At 37.4% G+C, this 24,424-nt stretch overlaps 1 protein-coding gene across 4 annotated transcripts in view; it reads right to left on the bottom strand.

Moving 5' to 3' along the window:
- Nucleotides 1–24,424, bottom strand: part of LDB3 (LIM domain binding 3) — a 107,054-nt gene that overhangs the window by 18,065 nt on the left and 64,565 nt on the right. For 2 of the 4 annotated variants that reach the window (XM_030951395.1, XM_030951394.1), the window contains 3 exons: nucleotides 23,658–23,694; nucleotides 10,968–11,003; nucleotides 6,025–6,186 (listed from right to left, as the gene is read on the bottom strand). In XM_030951395.1, the coding sequence (XP_030807255.1) occupies nucleotides 6,025–6,186; nucleotides 10,968–11,003; nucleotides 23,658–23,694 (235 nt within the window). Of the gene's footprint in view, nucleotides 1–4,335; nucleotides 4,444–6,024; nucleotides 6,187–9,414; nucleotides 9,613–10,967; nucleotides 11,004–19,294; nucleotides 20,234–23,657; nucleotides 23,695–24,424 lie in introns of those variants that run through there. The other 2 variants (XM_030951397.1, XM_030951396.1) reach the window with 2 other exon arrangements.

Genomic DNA, 24,424 nt, shown 5'->3' with positions numbered 1-24,424 from the left:
TTTTACATGTGTATGATGCATATTAAATACAGTAAGAAAGATAAGAAAGCTTATCAAAGAGAAATAAAGTGTTATACGGCATCATTAAAGGGTTTAGTGAAAGAAAAGATTTATCAAAATTTCTGAAGAAAAGGAAATGGCATGTGATTAAAAGAACCAAAAGAAAAAAAGAAACAAGAAAGAAGGAAATTAAGAAAGAATAAAAAGATGTTGTAAGCACCGAAGATGCTTTAATGGATCAAGAAGCACTGGCATCTCAAAAAGCAGTGAAAGCAACCTCATTGAATTTATCTGTAGCAGTCAATGGCATGTGACAGGCAGCAAATTAAATACTGGCTCTGAAAACTAATTAGTTGTCAGAAAGAGTAAATATTTCTAAGCAGATCATTTTTATGTTAACGCTTCACTAGATGCCTACTAGTAGCAATAAACTGGTTTGTTAAGTGCTTTTAAGGTAGAATAGCTGCACAAAACAGTTTGATACCTCTGCTTTGACTGGTAGCTGATGGAGGTGGAAGAATGCCGGTTGAAACTAAAATGAGACAAAAGTGGTATTTGAAAAAATATACACAAAAGACTGGGATATCTTGCCCTACCATGAATTTCCTATGAGTAAGAAGAGCTCTTAAATGCTGAAGTAAACAACATGTGCATATTTATAATTACATGAGTATTACATTAAATTTTGTTTTCTTATTTAAACTGGGAATCACAGTGACACCTGACGAGTGATAACATAAGTCAATGAGCTGAGAGCTCCATAAGGCACTCTTATCTGATCTTGCTATTTGATTGTGGAACTCCAATTATTTTTGTGAGCAGAAAAAAATACAAGGGATTTTTCTCAGTGTCATGTTTACACTGCATCGAATCTGAAAAGCAAACCTTGAATGAACCAAAGGCCAAAGATCAGGGAAGTGCCCCAGCCTGTGAGGCAGCTTGGACAACCCCATGGAAAGGACAGGCTGGCATAGTTGAAGCAGAAACATTCACCCACCATGTTCAACTTTTGTCTTGCAGGACCTTTCCATTGCTACAGTCTTAGGTAAACAGGTAGATTTTTTTTTTTCCTTGGGGAAACAGAGTAATTTCAGAACACAAATGAGTCACTTATGCAAATACAGGAAGTACTTGAAAGCCTGCACAACGTATGATCTGAGAAACAAGAGGATTCAGAATGAACAGAGCTCCTGCAGGGCAGTGCAGGGCTACAGAGCATCAATCCCGCCCCACAGGGGCACAGCCCACATTTCCCAGAACCACCAGGAGTCTGCCTTACGCCAGATATTTTCCTAACGTCTGGAGAAGATTTCTTCTTCCCTTTACCATGGACACAGCGCTTGGATTAAAATCTCTGGATCAGAAGCTACACTTGACTTTTAGAACCATAATTGTTTCTCCTGGTTTTGTGTTCCCAGAGTGCTGTTGTATGGGGCACCCTGCTTCAACCCTCTGGATGGAATAACCCATCCCCGAAGAGCTTCACGCTTATTCAAAACTCTCCTGCTGTGCTTGCTTCTTTTGAGTAAGATTGTAAGTGGAACAGATAACACTAAGTCAGATTTCACTGCAGATGTAAAAGAGTAACACAGTCTGTTAAAGATTAGTGATTTACTTCAAACACTCCTCTTCAGGAACATTATAAAGATTTCACTCATGTTAAGTGTTATGCATATGCTCACAAAAGCTAAGTCACTATAGAACAGGATCTACTAAAGTTTAAAATCAGATTTAAATAGTTAAGGATATTGATCAAGAAAGCCTCCCGCCTTTTCTTGGTGGATGTTTTTAAAGAATCTAAAAGGGAAAAACCCACCAAACACTGGAATAATGGTGATAAAATCTCAGCCTCATCTACCTGAGGCCACCCCCATCCTGTAAAACAGTGGTGTAATTATTTTTTTTTAAGTAAAATTATATTAATTGCTCAATACTCTTCTGGTATTTGTCAAGCTAAAACTGTATTTTTAAGTCTGTATTTTGGCATGCTAAAGCATTACTTGATTTCTAAATGAAAACTACCAGATGCTCAAAAATGTGAATTATAAATCAATTTGGAGGCCATTTTTAGTCCTGTACATTTGAATACACTAGCCATAATACACAACACTTTTTAAAACATACATGGAAGAAATGCACCAAGATAAAGAACCTATTCCAGCTGCAAGACAGCCATCCAAAACCAACCAACCAACCAACCAACGAGAGTTCACTTCTTGTACTTCATTATCAGGGAACCAAATTTTTACAGGTCCTACAAGTCTTTGATTTGCCCTTATGTGCCAAGACTTTCTGAAGCCAAGACAATAACATTTGCCTGTTGGTAACAGGGAAGCAGATGACAGCATCACACTTGTGTCATCCACTGACAAAGCAGCAGTGTATAAAATTGATATGCTGTACATCTTTTATATGTGGCCAAGTGCCAGCAAGATGGTTTAGGAGTCTGATTAGAACATTTCTTTTTGAAATGGACAGATGTTTTTCATAGACTCACAGACTCTTTGAGGTTGGAAGAGGCCTCAGGAAGAATCTGATCTAACCTGCTGAAAGCAAGGACAGCTCTGAGGTCAGACCAGGTTGCTCCATGTTCTAGCCAGTGATGTCTTGAAAACCTTCAAGAGTGGAGACACAGCCTCCCCTCCCCAGACAAGTCACTTCCTTTCAAAGGGGCAGGAAAAGCAGCAATGGTCCATGGCAATCTAATTCACTAATTTACTTTCAATTCAAATGCCTCAATATTTCAATGTCATCTTTCTTTTTATCCTCTTTAAAATTTTGTTTCACACTGATTAGTCCATGTTGGTACATAACTACAAATGAATTCATATGGTTTCAAGGCCTCACACTGCTTCCCTTCTCCCATTAAATGCATATGAAATTGAAGGGAAATGGAAGAAAGCTCAATCAAAAAACAGCATTACATTAGCTCTAAGAAAGACATGCAAGTGGTGTCAGCAAGTACTGGTTATCTTTATACTAATTTATTAGTTGTTTATATGTAAATTATGCAAAATTGTTGCTTAATTTGTCCCTACCCATGGAACTAGATAATCTTTAAGATCCCTCCCAGCCCAATGATTCCCTTGGGCTGATCCATTGATCCATTCTATGATTCCATGATTTCCAAGGCAGGAATGAAAACAAGCTCTTAGGAAAGATTTAGATGGATCCTAAGACGTAGACTGGTGAAACATGAATAGATGTGCTCTGTCTGGACAGAGTAGCTACCAAAGCTTCCATTTAATTTCATCTTCTGACTGATTTCAGTCTTCAGCTGAAAGAATCTCTAAAATAAAGTACTTTTCTCCAGCTCAGGAGAAAAAATAGGTTTTGCATGCCAGTGTTTAAGCAAACCCAAATATAAACAGTTATTATTGCTTGGAAAGCAAGAAACCTTACCTGAGTAGAAGGGGCTTCTGGAAACTAAAGCTACAATTGGTGTACTTCCACTCATCAGCAGTCAGTTTTACTCCTTATGTTTTATCAATTCCATACTGGGGTTACTTCCCCTATGGAAGTTCCATGGCTGGAAACAGACATGTTCACATCCTAAAACTGAAAACTCTTCTGATGTTTTGTTCTGTAGCTATTTCATTTTTGCATTGGTTTCAGTGATGTAAAGCCAACCAAACTGCTACTGAATACTTCCTGTGCCAAGCACTTAACTGTTCTGCAATTCAGTTGAGAAAGACCATTATACTTCTTGACTTCTTAAAGCTCAAACCTTCAAACTTGCGCCCTTTGTCAATTTCAAACATTACCTTTGGGTGATTCCTAACTATTTTTTTATATAAAGATAAGACACACATGGATAATTACAATCTCAAATGTATTGCTGATTTAATATTTTATTATTACTTAAGACTGTTTAAATTGTGTTCAAATGAGTCTTAAAATCACCTGCTTTTCTCTGTTAGTTGTCAAAGTGTTATGAAAGCAGTGAAAAGGCTTGGAAGTGAGAGTACAGCAGCATTCTCTCTTTCTAGTGATAAAAGATTCCTGTGATTCTGTGTTTTCACCAAGAAAAAAAAAGGTCCATGATTCTCATCCAGTGTTTCTAGACAATTATTTTCATTTCAGGATGGCAAAAGCAGTACAAACCAACCAACCTCTGTTCCAAGAGGACCTTGTGGTCACACATCCTACATCTAAAACATAGCTGTTTCCTAGCTGGGCTGTCATGCAGAAAATAAGAAAGGGGCTGTTCTTTTAAACACATTGTTCTTTTTCTCTCCCAATTCAATCCCTTCAGAAACTGAAAACCTCATGTCAGAGAGCATAATACAAAATCAAAACAAATTAGGTTAAAAGAAGAGAGCTTTTCAGATATACCTAGACTGAGATGAGATAGCAGATGAAATAGTGGAAGCTGCTAATGACATGTTCTTGGGCCCATGGAAAGGCTTAGGCTGGGAAAGAGAGCTGGGGGCTGCAAGAACTCTGCAGAAGACACATAAAAGCATGAAGGCATGAACAAAATGATTTAACAGGGGCACAAATCATGGCATCAGAACCAAGCTCTGGCAGCATTCAGATAGAGGAAGACTGCTGCATGGTTACCAGGAACAGGTTTTCTGTAGCACACATCTGCAGACTTACAGAATAGCACAACCAAGCACATTCCTACAGAACACAAGGCAAAATGCACACATTATGGAAACATTTTAAAACCAGACTCTATCAATAATTAAGAAAGACAATATTACAGGACAGGACTTTTGTCAATGATACATGCTTTTATCTGAAAGATCTGAAGATGTTTGAGTCTAAATACAAGAGAAACATTTTACTGTGCACAGTCCCAGACAGAAGATTGGCCTATCAAAACCAGAAGTAATTGGAATTATTAGTTTTGTAGAGGCTTTTTTTGTCTGAAGCAGATACTAGGTACATTTTCTTCATGGTATGGTTTCAACTGAGGGATAAAAATTATTTAAACCCTATCATGATTTTATGTGCCTCTCAGTCCAGTTCTGAATTTGAGCATAAGATCTTATTCAAACTTCCTTTGCTGTCTGTAATAAAACCACTGCATTCTGGTAGGTCATGGCTAGGTAAAAACTGACTAAAGTGAAAAACTAATTAGTTGGTATATACACATAATGCAAGTCAACTAGGACAAATTAATTAAGATGTAGAGTCAAGAGAACATTTCCAATTCAATTTATATATACCTAAAATATGATACCTCTGAGGTCTCAATTATAAGTGGTTTATATTACTGGAAGTGTGTTTTTCCTTGGATTTTAAAAGCATGTTAAAATAAACATATTTTCAAAATATTCATGTAGCAAACCCCAAAGATAAAAGAATATTATGTACCAAAAAACTCACTCTTACTATCTCCAAAATGACTGTAATGTGACAGCTGCAGAAATCCCACACATTTCCTCACAAGCTGTCTGACAGTTTTTCATAGACAACTGTAACTCCCACTGTGCTACACGTGTTAGGAATGCATCTCCTTGAAACTTACTTCAGCTCAAAGGCTAATTCTCATTAGGAAAAAAAGATCAGATAAATCTAATAAAAATGAATTGATTTAACTTACAGAGCAAGTCAATCATCAAGCGTCCACCCTGTTTTACTGGTATCTGCTGTGACACAGTAAGCTCAATCATGTGAGTAAATGACATTTTCTGATTTTCCATTTCTTGTCCTACTGCAGAAACACTATTAAAAGAATCTTCATTCACTGCAACTAAGATGAAGAGTTGTTTTGGTTTTATTATAAATAGTGTAAAAACATTTCTAATTTTAATCCCAGACTTGCTTTCTGAAAATGAAGTTATTTTTAGGGCAGTTTTATTTTGCAAATTCTATGCAAACATGAACAACATATCACAAAACTGAAAAAAAACCCCCCACATCCAAAAAAAAAAACCCTCCTAAAAAACCCACCCTCCCAAAATATATAAAAGCATATAAACCAGGTTACAGCTTTTCATACTACATTCTTAAGCTAAGAATGTGTATGCAGCATTTCCAAAGCCAGAGGGGTATAATGCAATGGAGCATTACCTTTGGAAGGAGGATGAGAAAGCCTCTTGCACTACTGAGGTGGTGGCTGGTGCTGCCATCAGGCTGGCTGTGTTTGGAGCAGCAGGAGCAGGCTGAGGTGCTGAAGCATGTGGTGCAGGAGCAGCAGAACTGGGAGCCACCGGGGCATGCTCAACAGGGGTACTAATTAGAGTTCAATTAAATAAAACAAGAAGCATCTTAAGAAGGCGTGCATTTACATGGAGAGCATAAAACCTACTATGTTTGAACCTGCAGCTGCAAACATAGTAGCTGGCTGGGTTACTGAGGGAAAAGCACAATTATGCAAAGAAAAAAAAGACATTTGTTCAGCCTTTTCCATTGTGCAGTTCAGACTGCAATGCAGTGTTGGTCCTGCTTGACTGAAATTTACCCCAGTTGTTAAAGAGCACTTCAGTGCTCCCACTGATGCCAGTGGTAGGAAATGTGGCACCCAGGACTGAAATGGCTGTGAAGAGCCTGTCACAGTCTTGTGAGCTCATATAAATTCCATCAAATTTATTGAAATGAATGATGATAATCTAGTCTTGTATCCTGTGACCATTTAAGTAACCTGTTGATCTATTAATGTCTTCCATCACCTCTCTCAAATTTGAGAATTACTCATCTCTTACAGACAGACAAATGGAACAAAGTTAGCAGGTTTTTTTTAAATCAGGGCATCACTGTACATAGTTGTCCTGTCCATGGGCAGTGGCCTAGAAACATAATGGATATACATCTACTTGTTTAGACCTAAGTCATAAGCATATTGTCACATCTCTGTGCTCTTACAAATTACTCCTATCAGGGTGCTGGTATTCAGTAATTATCTTGCTCAAGGTACCAATGCCCAAAATGCTCCTTCCTGAGCACAGCAAGTATCAAATAACAAAAGAAACCTTAAAGCTCCACAGCTGTTTCTTCAGCCAACCTTTGCCCTCCAACTCTCTCTCTCTCAGTTTTTTTTCCTGAGCAGATTTACAAATTATCTCATATTTTCTTTTGCTTCTCTCAGAAGTACTGATTTCACAAGTTATATTCCTCAGGAACTAGAACAAGTGTTTGGTACTTCTGAATTTGGGATACCCCTTGTTCTACAAGGGACTGTCCTGTTTCCCCTGTCCTTCTCCTCCTCTTCTAGGGTTCAATGTCTACATGATGATGTCTTAATTCAGCTGAATATTTTGCTTGATTAGCTGAAACAGAAGCTGGTTGTTATACCCACAAACCTCAAAGTTGAATGCAGCCCTCAACAACAGCAGGAAATCAGTATTTTCTCCCTTATGGAGATTCATCTACAATTATGCAGATAACAAGTAAGTTCCTGAAAATAATCATCCAGTTTGCAATTCTGGCTTTCAAATCCTTATACCAAGTTTTGTAACAGTTTTGCAGAAGTTCTTCCATAGTAATATGCATTTGAGAATCAGATGATTTCTTCCATCGTGATGCATTTCATGATGTAAATTCTTCCAATTAACTAGCAGACTATCAATTTCACAGCCTGTGTAACAGAGTAGCTGTGTACTATCCATCACAGCTAATCTGGTACTGAATTTCAACACTGTGAAATTTTCCCTGTGCCACAGTGGGTACCAGAATTACCCCATTAAAAGCTGTGGAGTCACAGTTTTCATCTTACATACTTAACTTACATATCTTTGATTTGGCAAAGAGGAAAGGATTGAAACTATGCTGTACATAAAAATGGAACTTAATGTATGTATTAAAAACAATGTATGTGTTAAAAGACACAAACTAGGATTTCACCCATTTTGTCTATTTGCACTGATGTGAAAGGGAATTTACTACAAATTTCAGAAGACTCAAGACTTCATACCTTGAAGAGAACAGTGAACTTAATTAATTGCAATTTAATTATAACAATCTACAAAATAACCAAAATACATATTCAGTGATAAATACTGAAAATAAAGGTAAAAAAACCAATCCATATGTGTGGACATGGACCTATGTGGAGACAGATTTATACAGAATGAACCCATACACATAACATAAAACCAAATACACTAGAATACCTTTTAAAGTTTAAAAGAAATACAAACAAATTTTATCTTGCATAGTATTTGTAATATTTCTTTTTTTGTGATTAAAATGTTAGAGGCTTGTTTACCTTCCTTCATGGTAGAATATGTTAATTATATTACATAATACCTATTACATATATTACAAGGAACTGGAATAAATAGAAATGAAGTGGATAGAACCATAAAAATCAGAGTGGTTTGGTTACATAAATTATATGCAGTTGATAACATTCTCAAAACCAGATTATAGAAAGAGCTCAAGACTGACTTGACTGGTTGTAATTGAGCAACTATAAATTTTACATAATTTTATCTATATTGTCAAATACTATAGCCAAACTGGGTTTTTTTCCTCCTCCTTTCTAGTTTTTCAGTCTGATTTTTTATTTTAGTTATTCAACAACAGAAGAATTTCAAGAATTGGTAAATGTGAGTGCTGCTTTATAAAAAAGATCATCTAATGCAACAACTTCATTATGACATATTATAGAGTGTTTTTTGGTTGGTTGGTCGGTTTTTAAATACAATAATTTTGTAGACCTTAAATTTTTACAGTACTTTGTATTTTAAAAGACATTGAAAAAATCAAACATCTTCATATTTGCGGTAACAAACATAAAAGTAAGTTAGGTGGATGAAAACAAACACACATCTCTTCTCAGCTGATTTTCACTCATGAAAAGGAACACAGATCAGTAGAGGTTAAGAAGATAATAATGGTTAACAACCATAATGAGAACACAGCAACAAATGCACTCTAACATTTAAAATATAAGTATAATCTATACTTTTTTCTCTTGGTGAAGTCCTAAATTCTGAGACTTTCTATCCCAATAACAAGGAGTGGATGATTAAAACAGCACTTAGTCTCCTTTATGTAATGCATGAATTGTTTTTGTGTTTTTAATCCTCCAACAGATCACTTGCAAAGAATCAAAAATATAGAAAACCAAAACTAAAATGGATATGAAAAAAAATCTGTTATTGCATCATTTGTAGGAAAAAAGTGCCAGAGAAAGTATTTAGAGAAAACTGTAATGCGTAAGGATTTAATATTTGAATATGGGAATGTTTGTGGAAACCACTGAAAATACAGAAATATCAGCTGCTGCTTCTCTGCTGAAGATGCTTAATGACTTGTCTCTGAATTGTAGGTGTGATCCTATGAGAGCCACTGAAAATGTAACACCCACATGAACCAGAAGCTGCTGGAATTGGAAGAACTGGAACCTTGGCTTTGAGGCAATGGGCATTTCCATCTGAAGGAGTTAGAGGTTGTTATTACCAAACCATGGCAAAGCTCCAAACCGGGTCAGTGATGCAGTTACACAGCACAGTGTACCTTTGGTTACTGGATGAAGCAAGAGGGGCTTTCTGGCCAACACTGGCCTCCCCCTGGCTTGTACCTGCTCCAAGCCTCACAGAGCCCTTGGAGGCCACTGGCTGAGCATTGGCAGTGTTGGCATCCCTGGTGGATGACTTAGGAGGGTGCCAAATACTTGAGGTCACATACTGGGGCGCATGCGCGGTACCTGTAGGCCTGGGTGACAGAGATTACAAGGGCGTTTGTAAACGAGGCAATTCCTAGGTAATAGCAGGGGTTTTAGGAACAGACAGAACTCCAGCCACAGATGGAGCTGGAGATCATAATGACAATGCAGATGAAGTAATCTTGATAGTTCATTGGTTAATTACTGCTTAAGACCAGGAAAGGCTTGACAAATTAAAAAAGGTACCTTGTGTTAAATCTGGAAATCATATTGCTATGAATATCAAAATAAGCAGAGCTGTGATGGTAATGGAGATGGAGAAAGGGTGTGGTATGATAGATCACACAAGATTAAGGCAACATAGGAGGACAATAACACCAGTCATATATCAGAAATTGTTCCTGGCAAAATAAAATAATAGTTAAAAGAAAAGGAGATTTCAGTGAAGCAGCTGCATAGTCCTATAAATTGGTTTTACACAAATGAAACTGCAGGTGAAATTCTAACATGCATTGCTTGCTCTTTACAATTTAATTTATAGTCAGGAATCAAGGGGTTTATTTCTTTCTTTTTTAAATTATTAATTTAAAAATAAAAATCAATTTTCCCAACTGTTCAAGTGCCAGTTGACATTACTTGTGTCATTATTAACAAATAATGCTTGCACTCAGATATTAACTATGCAACCTTTGCTCAAATATTAGCAGTCTTAAAAAAAACCCCCAAAATAAAAAAGAGGTTGCATATCACTGAGGCAGGAATCAAAAACAAAGAGAAAAGCAGTAGTATAAAATTATTTTCATGACTAACTACTAAGAGACCTTTCTTTGCTCCATTAAACAACTTGTCAGATTCACTCAAGAAATACCTGTGTATCAGTACTTGTAGGTTTAATAAATGAACTAACTGAAAACAACACATACCTATATTTAACTGCAAAACGTTCTGAGATCCTTTGTGAGAAAACAACTTGACATGAAAGAACTTACAGAGGGAGTGTTTTGAACCTCATAACCCACTGAGTAGCAATCAAGATCTGACATACAAATGTTCTTAAAAAGATAATCTTATTTAGATTTTAAATACATCTTGAATAGTCTAGATCAAGTTTAAAATGGAAATTGTTCTTAAAACTCCATCACAAACTGACAGCATTCCATTTCAAGAATATTTAATTTAAAACTTCTTATTTTTCAGGTTTATAAGTTTTGAGAAACACAATCCCCACCTGTTCCACATCACAGTTCATGAGAAAGAAATGTCTAATGAACCCACTTAGCTGAAGCCTCTACTTTCATAATCTGCTCAAACAGTGTATAAATTTCCTGGTTTTGAGGTAAGAACAATATGAAGAAAGTGGAGATACATTCTTAACAGGAAGTAAATCAAACACAGCAAACATTACCTGTTTTCTGATGCTGCTGCAAGGTTTTCCTTGTCTCTGTGAAAGGAGGGGATACAGTATGAAATAAATGTGATTGCCAGCGATGGCAAAAAAGCCCCACCCAAAACAACCAGGGAAGAAGAACATGGATTGGGGAGAAATGTTTGGTTGCAAAAAGCATCCTAGAGTGGTTGCTCATAAATATAGTTGTAGGAAGCCTCTTCAGCTTTCCAGGTGAAACCACCAGATATACAAGTTTGCTGTATATCTCTTATCACTTGCAAACAACTTTGTTTCAATAATAAAATAAAAAGAAAATTAATGGTTACAAATAAGACATTGTATGTGTGTATACAATTTCAGGAATAGTTTTGACTTTAATAAGTTTCCTTTTAAAAAAGAATTCAATAATATTCCAGCGGAACATACTTGGATGCCAAATCCAAGCAGTAAAAACAATGAGAGCTGGGCAGTCTTCATGGACCTGATACTTTGAAGTCATAAGCAATTAAATGGTTAATAAAGACTTACACAAAAAGAATTTCTTATGCCTGGCATCACTTAAAAATTCTCTGCCCCACCCAAATACTACTTTTCTCAACCTAAATTGGATTAGAAACAATTCCTTCAACTGGAAATCATTCCTTCATTGAGGTGAGGATTAAGTCAGCCTCAGTTTCACTGATGGAGAACTGGGCTGCTATTCTGTAAACACACATACACACTTAAAAAATAACTGATCTCTTCAAATGCAAGCAATTGTTTATCTGTAAGAAGTTAAGACACAAGTACTTTCATAAAGAATAGAATCCATTAGCCTTTAACACCTAAGTTTGAAATCCAGTTAGTTAAGTAGATAGTCTCACTATTTAGCAATTTAATGGGTGATTGAATCCCTTCCTACTTAAGGAATTGTGCTGAAATTTCAACAGGTTTAAAGATGAAATATGCCAAATGAGAACACTTTTCTTAAGTGGCATGTAAAATTACAAACCACAAAGTGAATGTCCTCATTTACCCAACTGAACCTTCTTCCTGAAGCACCCTTTGAAAACAAAAAAGGAATACATGCAGTTCTTTATATGGATTTGCTGGGCTCCAATCCTTAACTTACACTATGTTTGGAAGGCTATTCTTAATATTTTCCACATTATTATCAGTATAGTCACGTATTTTTTCTTTAGTTCAGTTCCAAGAAAGTTATAAAAACCAATCCAGTTAAGCTCAGCAAAGGCTTGGGCATGGGTGTTCTCTACGAATTTTTAAAACCTCTAACTAAAATGTAGCCCTAAAATACATGAATTGAAGCCAGATTTTGAAACCCAGAAGTTGGGAAATGCCCCTCAGATGCATCTGTCTGAATAAGAAGTTCCTGTGGTCAGAAGAGCCTGCCTTGAACAGAAATCCCCAACGAGGTCGATGGCTCACCACTCTGAAGCAATGAGAAACCAAACACTGTCCTTATGGTAACCAAGCTGTGAGTTCACTGCAATGCCAGCTATGAAACAAGGTGCAGGAGGATGGATTAGAGACTGTGCAGGTGTGGGAACTGTTAATTTACCAAGAGCCATCATCATGCAACAATGTTAAAGAACACAGTCAGGGCCTGGAAACAAAATGCAGCAGTATTTATCTCAAGTGTTGCCAAATGCTCTACGAGAAATTACAGCCAAGACCAAAAGGCAGGGAGTTGGGGTCAGGCTGAAGCAGTGCTAAGCCTCTGTTGTTACAATTAATCTGATCCTAACATTTCTGCTCCAATAGCTGCGGCTACACTGAACAAGGCAAAAAAAAGTCACTTGACTCAAGGTCACTTTGAGGTTGGTATTTCACAAGAGCTTTTCCCCCAAGTGTACAATATTGGATAATGTAGAGCGACGATGGCAGGGGAGTTGTGAAGGTTAAAACAGAGAGAGAAGTATAGTAAAAGTACTTCCACAGAACAAAACAAAGGAAAAGGCACAGAGTAAAGGGAAAAATGAGTTCAAAGGCATGTAACACTTATTCATGGTTTTGCTTCCAGGACCTATTTCTCTTCCCAGTCAATAGGAGCAATTCCCATTTGGCTACCAAGAAGAAAGGCTCAAGATCAGATGTGCCTCTGACTGGCAATACTTGCATTTTAAGGAACCAATGACTGGATTTCTGGCCTTTACAATCAAAACATTTTTTTGCTAACTAAATGCAGAAATAACTTTACTTTTGAGCCAAATACATCCCTTGGGCAGGCTCAGTAAAGTCAATACCTTCACAACATGAAAGAATTTGGCTCAGAATACTATGAGCAGTTTGTATCTCTGCCTACACAGGCTGCTGCACTAACTGACAGCAGTGGATAATAGTTTTGAGCTATCTGGGAGAGATTTAAAATTACTGTGGGAGATTTTTTCTTGTCTGCAGTTGTTTTTAGTCCCCACTGAAATAGCTTTTGATAGAAGGGCCTCAGTCAATGGCTGTTCTGAGATAACAATGCAACTCCCACAGATTTCATTAAATGTTGGACCTGTATTTCAAACAAGACCTATTTAAGCAATATACTGTCTTCCCAATTCCACAGGACATTATACAGTAGAAATTATGAAATGTTTTCTTCTCATAAAATATGCTACATGATATGGTGCTAAAGGCAGAGTGAAATGACAGAAATAGAGTCTTTCCCTTGCACACATCAACAAGAATTAGAATAGTTTGAGTAACAGAAATCAAAATTCATTTGCAAGCCAAGCTTGTGTGTGCTATTGGACCCTAAAAATAGCCTGGAGAATCTTCAGAATTTTCAATAAATAAGTTAAATCTGAACTGTATGTATGGGACATTGGAATGTTTTCCCATTCTACCTTATTTTTGGGAACCAAATGCAAAAGATCCCCAAACACATACATGCAGCAGGCAAGCTGAAATGTGGAGGTGGTGCACCTTCCATCTACCTTCTTAGATAGCAACAGATCTAGACTCTCTCTCTGGAAAAGCTCTACTCTATTCCCATAAAATGTGAAGACAGAATCCTATGATGAGCAATGAAGACCTGGTGACATGAAAAAATGAGGTGTCCTGAGGGCCCACATGGTCCTTCAACTACTCTTTCAGTACTGAAGCAAAAAGCAAATATTCTAATTGAGTTTTTTCTCTATACTCTCGTGGAGCAAGACTATTTTTCTAATTTTACAAATGAGAGACTAAAACTTAATGGATTTGTTCATGGTCTAAAAGAAAGTCCACAGCAGTGTAAAGAACTGAAATAAGCTCTCCCAAATGCCAGCTGAGTATTTAAAGTATCAGTTCATCCTCTTTAATCAGTTCACCCTCCTTTATTTTTAAAATAAATATATCTGTTCAGTTCATCAGTATTTTACTGTATTGAGAACCCAATATAGTCTTCTACTGAGTCTGACAGATATACAATCTTTTTTCAAAGGGGATATAAACATACAGATTATTAGGGTCTATATTTATTGAAATTAAAAGTTCTGTTTTTCTAGTAGTATAGTGTGGATTTGCAGGAATAATCAGACTTATAACTTTCATCCCAGCATGTACTTATATTTATATAAGCATATTTGCCTACAAATAAAATTTCCTTTTAAGAAGTAAAACTAATGAAGGAATTTTAAAGAAATTCTTATAGGGTGTCTGGGAGTAAAGTTGTGTGAAAGTTATTTTATAATTGCCTTCCAAACATTTTTTGTCTTGAAGGCATGAGACACTTACACTATTGGAAACTGGACACTGAGCTAGATTAACTGCTGCTCTGATCCAGTGAGACTATTTCTACTTTTCTGTATTTGCAGCTGAGAATTTTTCCATGGTCAGAAGACTATTGAGGCTGCTTGCCTTTTTCCCTCCCATGCTATATTTCTGTTATTTTAACAAAGACACCAGAAGACAAACAAAGAAATGACAGGCAGTTAACTGGAGAGGACAGAAGATGACTATCATGCTGGTTTAGTTAACACTTCAGCTTGGGACCACAAAAAGGAGTAGAAGAGCAAGTCTCTCTTTTTCAGCCACTGTAGTTAAGAATGTGAGCAGCCCACACCAAAACAATTGCAATATATCCTACTATGTTTGCTTTCCAAACTCAGAGGTTTCACTTTCAGGGGGTTGTTTTTTAGACCTACTTTTTTATTTGTGCACAATTGATGATAAGAAAATTCATATTTCCTCTACATGGCATTAAACTAAGTTTGAAGCTGTCCCTGAAACCCAGCAATATGTCTGGGCTGTTCAGTTCCTGAATCAAATATCTAATTGATATTAATTAGAATGGTTGTCATTTTTTCAGAATGTGGATTAAATTTTATTTCATAAACTCTTTCAAGGATTTTCTTACCTTCCCTCTCTCTCATTTGTAATCATATAAAATTCTGGGTCAGCTACAACAAAAATGCTTACATGGAAATGAGCTATTAGGAAGCTATTAGTATTTAGGGTAATTTTGCTGACATTAATGCAATTTAGAAGCAGAATAAAAGGAAGCAGTGCTATTGCTGTGCTCCAGCTCACCCTAAGCAAAGCTGTGAGCCAGGCTGATGATCCACAGACCCCAGCTGAGTGTCTCCAAGTTACAATTCTTGTTGGAAAATCTGCTGCATGTTAGAACTGCTTTTCCCTTTTTGGACTGAGCAGTCAGAGAGAAAGGCAGCACTGGTGTCTTGGTTAGCCACCTGCATCAGCTGAAGGATGCACATGAAAATTTTAAAGGTTGCACAGTAAAAATGAAAGTTAATGTTCATTTCTGATCATGCAACAGTTACATGGTGGACAAGAACGTGCAGGAGACTGAAGTGGTAAAGATAAGATGCTACATATAGGTTAATACACCCACAGCCAAGGTTTAATTTCAGCTTCAACAGGCTCTGTTAGCTTATGCATTACTTTCTTTATAAACTGTTTTGAGAGAAGTTTAATGGTATTTTCTAATTGCATTTGGAGGCTTCACTCTTTCAATTTTAAGTGGGTACATTGAAGTGGATACCCTGTACCTTACACTGTCTTTGACCAATTTATTCTACAGAAAACTGACTTGGAAACAAGGGATTTATGATGCTCTAATAATTTTTTTTCCTGTAGAACCTCCAGGAGTACCTAGAGGAAGAAAGACTTTACATTTCATCAATTTTCTCTCCTGACTTGACTCAAAATTCCATGGAGACAATTGAGTTACTTCACTGTTCCTATACTTTTGTCACTCTTCAAGTGTTAAAAGGTAAGTGGGGATTAGAAGATATTAAATTGATGTGCTTATTATTTTTTTATTGTGTTCCTTAAGTGGGAAATCTACCTAGAGAAGTCTGCTTAATTTCACAAGCTGTTGTGGGAAGATGGGCCATGTCTTTCATTTGAGCAGCAGATAGGAGATTTTTGGCAATTGGGCAGATCAGCAATGTTAATAATTGGAAATTTTGACCAACCAAGGAAGGAAGTCAAGATGACTTAGTTTGTCTTAATGGTGTCAGATGGCTTTGATTAGTAGCCATAGAACAAGGATGTTATCGTGCTTGAGAGCAAGTTTTAGTCAATTAATTTTCATGTATCCTGCAGAAAGCTGTCAACTAAAGGCAAACTGGCTAAAGAAAGTAATTATCTGGTAATACCATGCACCATACCAAAATTCTGTCTTTTTAACTTCGCAAACTCAAATTTGTGTAAGGATCCATTTAAGTTTCTGATACATATAATGGTAATCCCAGTCACTGAAGCTCATGGTAGACACAGCTAAAGCAGCTACAACATCAACTCAGCTCCTGTGGGAACTGGAGTGCGCAAGTGAAAAACTGGTGTCACTTCTTCTGCCCTGAGGAAGGTTTCAGAAAGCTCTGTGATGTGCAAGAGTTGGACCTTTCAAAAGTGATAAGGTACTCCCAGAAATACTTGTTCCTTGCTCTGGAAGATATACTCCACCCAGTTGTGCATAACGAGAGAGAAACTGCAATGAAGTGACCTCTGTATTACCTAGCAAAACCATATTGTCCTTCCTGTGCAGGCAGGCATGAGGAGAGGGAGGCAAGGGAAGGAGCCACAGAACCTTCCTCCTTTTGTCATGCAAGAAAGGATCAGAGGTCAAGCTGTCACACCCACTCTCCTAAAGCCACACTGCAGCCACGTCCCATCAGCACACACTGCATGCAGTCAGTGTCTCCGCTGCAAACTGAGCACTGCAGGAGGTCAGGGGGCTGCTGGAGCAGGAGGCAGGGCAGCAGGATTCAGGAGACACGTTAGTTTAGATCAAACAGCCTTGGACCATAGCAGAAAAGGAGCATGTCCCTGTGCCATAACCAAGACAAGCAGATTTACCTGGAAGGCCTTTTGGATTTGATTTCCTACTGGCATCAGCTTTGCTGAGTCTTCATTAAATGCTTATAACACTATGCTTTACTGGCAATATTGGGAAGGGCAGGGGGTGCATAGGACTACCCACATTCTGTGTTTTACTTTATTTTCGGCATGGAGGTTATTTAGAAGACAGTATTGTCACCAACCATTGTCCTCTGCTCAGCAGAGCCGTCACAGGTCAAAATATATTCAGCATGGGACAGATACACCTGCCTATCATCAGTGCTGGTTTAAAAGAATTACATGATTCATTGAGACTTCAATCAGGAACCTATTTTAAGCCTCACTGCCATTAATTGTGACTGATTTTCCTGTGTGGGACAACAGACTTCTGCAAGTGCTCAGGAAACACTGCAAGATGAGGTTGGTCACTCAAGCTACACAGAGTGAGATAAGCCTGAACATACTAAAATGTAATAGGCTAGGCTTGCCCTTTCACTAGAACAAAGCTACTGGGTTTTTTCAAAGCTTTAATGCTTTTTTATCGGGCCCAGGTTTGTTCCTGTCACTAGCAATGATATGCAGAAGAGTGAAAAATCCAGGTCAATTTCTCTGCCTTACAGAGAAAGTCTGCCTCCTCCTCAGGAAGCAAAAACAGGGCCTCTTCAGAGTTATACAAAAAAAGATCCATAACATTAATTTTCTGGACTTGAAGATCACCATGACAACATAAAAGATTTTTGAGGAGTAAGAGTCGAGGAATTACTAGTCTATATATAAAAAAGAAATGACACAGAAATACTTGATTGACAGTTTTAACACAAAAAGTCCATCACTTATGAGATTTTTAAAAAGGGATTGGACTAAGCAGTTGAAATATGCTGTAGTAAAAATCTTGCTGTAAGGATTAATGAAGGCACCTTCACAAAAGGTCTTTAACATTGCAGCAGTTCTAGAAGTTGCCAGATATTCAAGATTTTTTCCTATTGCTTTTTTCCCCCATGTAACTGCATAAAGAATTGGCATTCTACAAGCTTCGAGAATATTAGATTCCAATTCCATGATTACATGGTTTATATGCACTGAATTTATATCATTAAAATACCTTTCAAAATAACATTAAGTGTAAACATTGAGATATAATCTAGACATTTTCATTCTAAAACATGCACTAGAACTCTTGGAAATGACTAGTATCTGTATTATATTCATAAAACGTTAAGGATGCACAGTTGTTATTACCATGAAGAGACTGTATTGCTACTTATTCATAAAAATATCTAATTTGGTTGAAAATTAGAAATGGAAGATTATTTTGCTTAGGTATATTTTATGTTTATGAAAAAAAATCTTAATTGCCTATTGATATTTTAAATTTTATCAAAATTTCCCATACATAAGTAAAATTCACCACCACTTTGGTTCACCAAAGGTTGCTCTTGGCAACAATCAGGAAAAGTTAAAATGCTGCTCTTATTTCATGCAGTGATGCTGATTTATCATAGCTACTAATAAGATAGTGTGATCAGAATCTGTTTGTGTTCCCATAAGGAAAATATAAATGCATGTTGTGAATTAAGTAGCATGTCCTGCAGTGCTCTGGTATTTAGCTAAGAAAAGTGAAATGCATTTTAAAAGGAATTAGTGCTTATGTACTCTTAAGTAATACTGAAGAATAAGTTTTTTTAGTATATGTATGATAATCCTTTGAACACTTCAGTATTTGGCTGATTTATACAAAATTCTCCATGAACAGTAGCGTTTCCTTATTCCTATAACACAAAAAAAAGGGAGTTTGAATGAACTTGGTTCTTGTACAAACTGCTGAGACAAATTTGGAAGCAGCAAAAAGTGTAACAGTTTCAATCTGATCTCATGCACTAATCCCTTTGATTGGAATTACTGCCACCAGGTAAAGGTACCTAACTCCCTAACACAACTGGCTTTGTCAGGTTTATTCCAATTCAGACAACTTACAGGACAATAATAATTACAGCTAATAATGGAAAGCTTTTTGACAAAATTTTATATTTGGGAAAGAGATGTTCTACTTCTTTCACTAATCACTTGAGGCAGCTATGTTTTAAAACAGAATAAAGTACTGTGTAAAATAGGCACAGAATTATTTAAGTTTTAAAACCTTTTATTTCAGATAAAGCATGCTGCTATATACAGAAAAAAATGTGAGTCAAAGCAAGAGCAATACAGAATGGGCAACATATTCCTTCAAACTTACAAGATGCTTTTAAAAGCTTCAGTGCACCAGCAGTATGATATTTCTCACTCCTAAATCACCTCTAGCAAAATGTCATTTCCTTGCAGATCCTGAGCAACCTCAGCTATCTCTCTTCCATATAATGACAAATTAAAGTCTCCAACACAAAACTTACAGCAATGGTTTCAGTAAATGACTTTTGCCAGTATAATATATTGAAATATAACTTCACATTGCTAATATCTTATTTCAAACAGCATCATTCAGCTATGCAAACTAAGTGTGTTATACATTTAGCAAAGTCTAGGCCAATCAGTTTTCCTTTTCAACTTTCTTTCTCTTACTTCATTATCTTTACATCAGTAAAACTCCGTGAAAATCTCATTCTTTTTCCTTCTAAAGAAATACTGTCAATAACTTCCCTCTCATTTTCTTCTAGAATTAAAGTCAAGAGACTACAATTGTGACGTTTTGCTGTATACTGAAGTTTGAGATAATAAAGGAAAAAATGCTAAGCTGCTTTATCATGAAGAACATGTCCTGGGTTGTGTCATGATTTCACCTTTGGTGAGAGTGAATGGCTAACAGCAGAAACCAAGTGCCTAGCAGCACATCTTTGCACGAGTGGCAGGCTCAGGCTCTAAGTCAGGCCAGCAGTTAATGTGTTACTGGGACTCTGTGTTTGCCCTCGGCCGGGGGCATTTAGCTTTTAACATTAAGGAGCTGCGCGGACAGGCCGTGATGCCAGTTGCGCAATTTGGCAAAGCGTGGGCTGTTACGTTCCGTTTCAAACCTCTCCCTGTGGCATGAGGAAAGAGAGAGACAGAGACAGAGAGAGACACACATACATAGAAGAAAGAAAGGAGGGAGAAAGAAAGGGGTTAGGGACCACGGCTACCACACCCCTGCCTTACAACTAGGGCAGTGGCAATTTATTTGGATTTTTTCCTCAGCTTTCAAATCGCATAGTGAAGGCTGGGTGATGCTTTTTGGACCATGTGTGAAAGGTTGTGCAGTGGTTTATTTCTGAGAAGTAACTTGATATAACTTCTTATTCTTTGACTTGTGCTTGGTATTACAGGGCTGCTTTTGCTAGAAATGCAGTATAATCCCATTGTTTTCCTCCCAGCAGTTTCTCTTGGCTTCTCCCTCCCTCTCACACAACTGAGGAGTCAGTGAAAGTTAACTCATACAAGTGCAAAATAAATGCAAATTATTTTCCATTCTCTAACACTTAGGTCAGCCCATATATAACCTGCTGTCCTTCCTGCAAGGACCACCAACCCCAGGTTTCAGCAGTACTTTTGTATAGCTTCCTCAGAATTAGTGAGTATTAGCGTAGACATTTTGCATAGATATTTCTGGTCATTTGTGTGACAAAGCAGAACAACAGGGGATTTTCAAAGCAGAGTCCTGTGAAGTATTGGCCACCTCCTGCCACCCCTGACTGCAGACTGGGGTGCTCAAGCCATGCTCAGCACCTCTCAGAATTTAATCTTTTCTAGATGCCCTATAGCTTAAATTCAGCCTTTGTACATAAAAAGGGGAAGAAGGAAGATGTGAGATGAGAGCACAGTCAAGGAGAAGTATATCAAACAGAATGAAAATGTTCTTGTTATTTGCAAAACTTTTTGTAGTCATTGCAAACAAGGTCATTTTTTCCTCATTATTTACACTCAAAACACAAGACAATTAATTGTGTTAATGCAGTGGAACTTGAGAGTGAAACCAGCCAAACAGAAAGGAGCAAACTGGGCTGGTTTTACTCCTCAGGCTGAGGAAAGCACAAAACAATAAACAGAGTAAATGCCAACAAATTCACTGATATTTCTAAATCTTTTGAGCTTAGTAACACAGTGCCATGCAAGTAACAGTCCTAAAGAAGTCTTGATGTATGACTTCTCAAACTATTTCTTATGCTTTTAGGTAATTAAGAGATATAAAGTATTTCTAGCTGAAACTTTCTGATGGCATTTTTTTTCAGCTATACCAGAATATACTAGCTCCAGTGGGTCTGACATATAATTGACGAACTCCCTTACTGCTTTGAAGTTATTACCCCTCCATTCAAGGAAAAGGTATTCAGAAATATCTGTTTGGCTTGAAATGGATCCCATCTCTCCAGAAAATAGTCCACAACAATCACCACACCAGCAATGAAAAGTTTTCACAGCAAGTTATACTTTTATGTGTGCCTTCAAAATAGCAGTAGCACGAGCAAAGGACAGTCATACAACACACTCATTAATATTAACTGACAGGAATGTTCTGCCACCCAGATTCCCAAGTTTATGGGTTTTTTGAACATATGTCATGAAGTTGGAAGCAGCAATCTAAAAGTGACTACTTTAATGTAAAACAGTTCTGCCAAAAATAAGCTACATCTTTCTTCCCTCCACTCCTAAGTGTTTGGAAGAAACCTGATCACCATTCCATGCAATTCCTGCTGGCTATACTGAGGAACTGACACAAAGAGACAAGAGAAGGCACCAGAGAGAGATTGCTCTCAGCCTGCCTGAGGCCACAGTGAGGGATGCCTTCACAGCCAGGGCCCTGCTGCCAAATCCCCAGAGGAGTTTGTCCGATGTTTGAGGGGGGTGTCAAGCACCCAGATGGTGCCAGCGCTGTCAGTGGGGTAGGAAGGAGACCCCAGTTCATTCCTTGCACCAGAGCTTACACCAGTTGCACTGTCCCTGTGTAACTACCTACACATGCTCCCTTATGCCTCTACTAGCAATGCACACCTTAAACCTGTTCAGCTGTGCCTAAACATAACCAGAAGCATCCTTGGGCCAGAAAGAATAACACGGTGATAGCTAAAGACTGTAGAGAATGTGCAAAGCATAGTGGATGTACTCATGTACTTGAAATTACACTGGATAGAATGTGCAATTTACATGTGTTGATGTGCTATCAGGTAATTATTGTCAACATATCTCATACCATGTAAAGTTTCCACTCTTTTGTATTTTCCAAAGCCACAGATTAGACCTAGAGAGATTATTTCTTTAAAACCACATATTACTCTCAGATATGAATGGGGCAATGTTAAGTTCAGCACAGTGCTTTAAATCCCATCGTAATAAGGATTTGGATGTGTGCTATTACATCAAAACAGATAATGCACAATACATGTAATGAGAATTAGGCTTGCATATTTGAGGGAAGAAATAAATCCCCGAGGGCTATAATGTCAAGCCTGATGTTCAGGCACCCAGCCATGAACTTGGGTGAACTGCAGTGGAGGGTTAACAGAAAACACCAACTGAAAGCACTCTTGTATTCTCACAGGGAAGATAGCAGATTCTTTTTCACTGATTCAACATTTGTAACCTGCGCTGTGATCAAAAGCTCAGAACCTTTAAAGAACCCACAGGGCAGTAAAATATAAAACAGAATAAGCAGAGGTGGATTGAGTACCAAACACATCACAAACCCAGCCGGTGGTTTAGAGCACCTAAAATGAAACAGGGATTTGAAGTATGCCAACAGAAACTAAGGATTGCATGCAGAATGCTTCTGATTCAGCTGTACTTTCTAAGCTCAACATAATAATATTTAATACATCTATTTCCTGGCTATACAGGATGGTAATAAATCTTTAATTCCATATTATATCTCTAAACATATCCTCTTTTTCAGTGTTTTTGATACATCATACGAAAAAATACGTTTATCCACTAGCAAAAGCAGTCCTGTGCTTCCATATTCTACAAATTTAGGTCATTTATTCAAACAAAACATAAACCAATGAGTATGGGTATGAATGGAAACAACTCCTTTACTGTATCATTTAAGGAGAATCAAAGGTCAATCAGAGGGTCATCCAAATAAATTGCTCACAGATTTCAGTGCTATCACAACATTACATATTTTTTATCCACTTACACATTCAAGTAGTTACACAGGCCTTGGAACTCATCACATTCCCACACCCAGGAAAGTACAGGAAAGTTGCATGAGCAGAGAGCTTTCAGATTTGAACATATACTTCAGCAAATTTACACTGTTTTTCCTAAAACCATGCTGATTTGTTATCCTTCTCATTCAAATGCCTCTCAATTCAAATGCCTCTCAATTTTAATTTTAGTGATTTTTTAGTAAATGCGTTAGGATATTTTAGGACAAAAACATAATAAAAGTACTTCATATTAATGCAATTTTAAAACATTATTGGGTTATCAGGAAGGAGAAAGCTGTATTTTTCACAGGGACTTGCCTACCTTGACCTCCTCAGGGCTTCTTCGTCTGGATCTTGCACTGCAGGAAAAAATGTTTCAGTTAAAAAACAGAAAGAAAGGAATTTGCTTTATTTGCTTTATGGTATTTAAAATTCTTTAAAAACTTATCAAAAGCCTATCTAAAGGTGCATACACACTGACTTTGCAGCAGTGGAATCTGTAAGAACATCATGAAGATAGCAGTTCCCTAGGGACAGGAAGGAGGATGTTAGGAGGAAGGTAGCTATTACAACTACTTTCCCATTCATTATTAGCAATGTTTCACAGCTGTAGGCAATGATTCTACAGAGAGGTCCTGCTGTTTTGTACAAAGTCTGAGAGACGGCAGCAGCACATTAATGGGGGAAGGGAAGGCTAAATATTTCCTCCTGATGTGGGAAAAGGCCCTGACTTTCCTTCCCTTTACAACAGAAACCACCTGTGAGCTTAGTACCAGGTAGCCACAAAACCATTTCCATAGGCAACAAGGTTAAAGCTCTGTGATACTCATATCAGCTCTAGGTTTAGATAACAGGGCTGATAGAGGCATAGATTCCATACAAATGGTGATTCATTTTTTTTTTGACCTCCAGAAGTCAATTCTATAAAAGACTGTTACAGAAAACAGTTGACATGTTTATCATTTTTGCCTAAAGAATGGACAGCTTTGTATGTCTAGGCTGCAGGAAACCCAAAGATTGCACTGCAGAGGCTTGATTTCTAAGTAGGAATAACTGTGGGGTCCCAAATGCTCGTTTACTGTACAATCT

This window comes from Camarhynchus parvulus, chromosome 6 (assembly GCF_901933205.1).
Source record: "Camarhynchus parvulus chromosome 6, STF_HiC, whole genome shotgun sequence".
Lineage (NCBI taxonomy): Eukaryota > Metazoa > Chordata > Aves > Passeriformes > Thraupidae > Camarhynchus > Camarhynchus parvulus.
The sequence above is the reverse complement of the archived record's forward strand: the minus strand, read 5'-3'. Positions and strand labels throughout refer to the sequence as shown.